The sequence below is a fragment of the Notothenia coriiceps genome, unplaced genomic scaffold (assembly GCF_000735185.1).
Source record: "Notothenia coriiceps isolate Sejong01 unplaced genomic scaffold, NC01 NC01_scaffold00029940, whole genome shotgun sequence".
NCBI lineage: Eukaryota > Metazoa > Chordata > Actinopteri > Perciformes > Nototheniidae > Notothenia > Notothenia coriiceps.
The window spans coordinates 1-4107 of record NW_011362641.1 but is presented as its reverse complement, the minus strand read 5'-3'; the positions used below and the strand labels follow the sequence as shown (position 1 = coordinate 4107).

The 4107-nt window shown below is 40.1% G+C and overlaps 1 protein-coding gene across 1 annotated transcript; it reads left to right on the top strand.

The window, feature by feature from the left end:
• The first annotated feature begins 872 nt into the window (after positions 1–872).
• Positions 873–3998, top strand: LOC104959115 (ephexin-1). The gene is made up of 11 exons (XM_010786967.1): positions 873–1094; positions 1334–1398; positions 1494–1786; positions 2083–2243; positions 2323–2472; positions 2551–2680; positions 2785–2859; positions 2956–3048; positions 3132–3427; positions 3518–3559; positions 3673–3998. The coding sequence occupies exons 1-11, from the start codon at positions 1012–1014 to the stop codon at positions 3764–3766; spliced, it is 1482 nt and encodes a 493-aa protein (XP_010785269.1). The 5' UTR covers positions 873–1011; the 3' UTR covers positions 3767–3998.
• Positions 3999–4107: the final 109 nt, after the last annotated feature.

Below are 4107 nucleotides of genomic sequence, written 5' to 3'. Positions count from 1 at the left end.
AGCTTTGAGAACACTTTAATGATCAATCATTATAAAACATATCATATATATTATTCTGAAATGGACCAATCTGCACAATGACTACTTTCACCGTCGGTACTATATTTTGATGATAATAGTTGTGTACTTGATTGCAGGACTTGTACTTGTAACAGAGTATTCCTACACTCTGGTACTTCTACTCAAGTACCAGGTCTGAGTACTTCTCCACTTCTACTAATAGAGTAGCTTATAGTTTTATGTAAATCTCAGAATATAAAAATCCATCATTAGCAGATCTGACGTCATCAGAGCAGATGAGTCTTCGGATTGATTATTCCTTTGTTCCGTCCGCTAACTAATGTCCAACTTGCTAACCAGCTAGCATGGCCGGCATCTTTTCAGATATGTGTTTAATTAAGCCATATTAACTAGTGAATCTGTCTTATAATGTTAGCTAATAAAAGCAGCCTAGTCACGTATTGATCTGCGGTGATAAAGAGACCCGTTATATTAGCTTCCTGAGCCAACTCCTATGGCGTAAACACAGCTAAAAACAGAAGCTAACGTTAGCTGCTAGATGGTTAGCTTTTATAACGGCTGTATTCCCTTACAATATTTAACTCATATTCACCTACCTGCCAGTTGTTTTCGGAGAAGTAATGCTGATTGTTCGGTCATGGTACGCTGACTTAGATGTAAATGACTTTGTGTTGACAAATACTTTCCAAATAATAGAGGTAAAGCTGTGGATTTAGCGCTGCTGGTTTCTCTGTGTTTTGACACAAGCTGCTGGATGTAGCCCTGCGCATGCGCGGCGGCAGTTCACTGTTGATCACCAGAGCTGAAAAAAAACACACAGCTGGTTCCAGTTATTGTGATTGCTGCTCAGTTCAGACTGCATCAGCCTGCGCTCACTTCACCTGAGTGTCTCTGGGTCAAATAAAGGATCCCTCAGTAGACAAACATATCCATATTTGCACCTTTGTCAGAGTTTTAAACTAAAGAGTCTGTGTGAGAGACTGAGGCACTATGGATCCATGTGACTGCACACATGAAGACATTGGAGGCTATGATGGGAGCAGTGACTCCCTGGAAGACCTTCAGGATTCAAGGTAAGGACCACATGGTGCACTTCGAAAACTAAGTTAACTTTATTTGTAGGATTGTGACGATGAAATATCTTTGTCCTTTTAGATCCCTCCCATAGACGTATCTTTAACTTGGGATTTGAAACCTAGTAGCCCAACCTTTTACTCAGCAAACTAGAGGAGGACAATCCAGAATTGTCTGTGTTAATAACATTTTAAACGTTTACTTCTAACTAACTGTGAACTGCTTATATTAAACGCAGGGCAGCAGATACAGCTGAGGAGGAAGAGCTGTGTGTGTCCTTCCAGTCAAAGTACTTCAATTTTTGTAAGTGTATCTTTCTCTGCGCTATTGAGTGGTTGAATAGTGTAACCTCCGGCCATGTCATGTGACTTTCCTTCATCTCCTTGTTTGCTTTGAAGACCCTCTGTACCAGGACTACCAGGAATACTGTGTGCAGGCGGAGACTGATGATTTGAAAAAACGGAACACAGGTTTTTTGAGCGCACTGACAATCCCCCAGGAGCTAGAGACTCCTATTATTGCCTGCAGCAGCGTTAATTATACAAGCTTTCAACAACTATCCAATGCTGGGGATATATGCTTGGCTGAGGCTCCCCCAGTCAGGCTTTCAACCCTTTGGCGAGATCTAGAGGAGGTGAAGGCGTCTGGCCTGCTCACTAGGTTGCCAGAAGAAGAGATCAAACTTCAGGAGGTGAGTGGAACATTCTGCATCCAATCCTCCTCCGAAGCAGCTCACAGATTATTGTTAAAGGCTCAGTAACTTCATTAAAAGCTGGACACTTTAGTTTATTGGAAATGTTCCCAAAACGGGATTAAATATACTATTTTCCAGGGAATTATTTTAGCTGTGAAACTATGCAAATTTATTTGTGAGGTTTATTAGTTTTGCTGACAATAAGAAACCAAAATATCCTCCTAATTTTCAGAGAAATTAATTTTCACAGAAATGTCTACATAATGAATTATTCTCTTTTTCTCCCTCTGAAGTCGATGTTTGAGTTGATCGGCTCTGAAGTGTCTTACCTAAACAGCCTTACTGTTGCTGTCAAACACTTCTATGCTTCGAAGGAACTGAAACAGTCCCTGACCCCAATGGAGCATCACCATTTGTTTTCCAACATTTGCCAAATAATGGCAGCTAGTAAAAAGTGAGAACTCCACATATCACTACATCTTATTTATTTTTTAAGTGTTTACGTCTGCTAAATTTGAGTTTGTCACTTATAGGTTCCTAATGGATCTGGAAGGCCAACTGGAGGAGAGTGTGTTGATTTCTCAGGTGGAAGACATTGTGCTGCAGCACTGCCCTGAGTTTCACAGGGTCTACGTGCCGTATGTGATCAACATGAGGTACCAGGAGACCATGGTCCAGCTGCTGTAAGTCTCTGTACATGACATTACTGCTGGCGCTCCACAACACCAATAACTTTACATTCAATCTCTTCTATTTCCAAGGCAGCAGAACAGAGATGTTCTGCATTTAATCGAGAACATTGAGAGTCACACAGACTGTCAAAGACAGAACCTGAGGTCATTCCTTGTACTTCCTTTCCAAAGAATTACACGTATTAAACTCCTCCTTCAGGTTAGTGTCATGATATTTTAATTGTTTGCATACACATATATTTAACCGGCACAATGTGTTTCAGACCTCTTCTAAGGTTTGTGTTGGGTTGTCTTTCATTTCAGAGCATCCTGAAACAGACCAAACCAGACGCTGACTCTAAATCCAATCTGGAAAAAGCAATAGCAACCGTCCACGAGGTAAGAGTTTAACAGGACCTGTGAGCAACCGGAGCCATGTGATTAGCAAATAGACTAAAATCATTTGAAATGTTATTCGTCTTCTCTGACCCACAGGTTGTAACAGAGTGTGATAAGGGGGTCCGAAAAATGGAACAGATTGAGGAGCTGGTTTATCTGGACAGGCTGCTGGATTTTGGCAAAATGAAGGTGTCGAGTTTCTTAACACAGGTTACAAAAAACAGGATCAAGTCTTTTATAAAATCTGACTGCATGTCTCTTCCTCGTTGCAGTCTGTCCCTCTGGTTGTAAGCGGGCGTGTTCTGCTGCACCAGGGTCCCATGAGACACAGTGGCTTCTCAAGTGTATACCTCCACCTCTTTAATGACCTTTTGGTCATCTCATCAAAGAAGTATTATTTCCAACACGCGGGGTTCACAGTTATGGATCATGCTGAATTCCCCAGACATGTGAAAGTGGAGCATGTTCAGACCGAGCTCCTGGGTCCGCCCCCAGACTCCTTCCTGTTGCATCTCTCTAAAAGTCACACCGGACAACCCACCACCATGAAACTTGCTGCAGAAACAAGGTACACATGGACATTTTGTATATGTCTTGTAATACTAATAAATATCCTTGTTGATGATTAATTTATTGGCTTCTTATGATTGTATTGCAGGTTGGGTACAGAGGTGTGGATGAAGTTGCTGCAGTGTAAACGGTAGAGGATTCATGACTCTGCGAACTCATTTTAAACTTTGATTTGTGGTTTTTAAATTTCACATTTCTAATATAAACATTTGATAATAACAATTATTGTATGTCCTTTTTTAGATGTCGCTTCCACTTAACTGCACCTTTTTATAATCTTAATAAGGGCAACATATGGCACAAGGATTTAAACATGCACTTGTTTTTCTCAATTTGACACAAGGCAAGTAAAGGGACACTTTTTGTATTACTTCTTGAGAATGTATTTATTCACTTGTATTAAAATGCTGGAAACTTTTAATCAATTTGTCTTTCACTTTATTATAAACAAGTTTAGCCCTATCCTGACAAAAACACTTCAGATGAATAAAGAAGGTAAGAATAGAGTCTGAGGAAAAAATGGCCACTGATCTTCTCACTGTGGAATATTGATAAAACATTTAACCCAATACCAAGCAGACATTATTTTGACTCGGTGTAGGTGTTTAAGTATGTATAAAGGAAATCTGTTACAAAGCAAAAATGAGCTGTAATACATAATAGAGAAATTAGATAAAC

What these genes read in the sequence shown, in the direction of transcription:
- LOC104959115 (XM_010786967.1), top strand. Translation starts at nt 1,012, where the DNA reads ATGGATCCATGTGACTGCACACATGAAGACATTGGAGGCTATGATGGG. An exon ending in CAATAGCAACCGTCCACGAG is followed by an intron (nt 2,860 to 2,955) that starts GTAAGAGTTTAA and finishes TCTGACCCACAG; the next exon opens with GTTGTAACAGAGTGTGATAA. An exon ending in TGGATTTTGGCAAAATGAAG is followed by an intron (nt 3,049 to 3,131) that starts GTGTCGAGTTTC and finishes TCCTCGTTGCAG; the next exon opens with TCTGTCCCTCTGGTTGTAAG.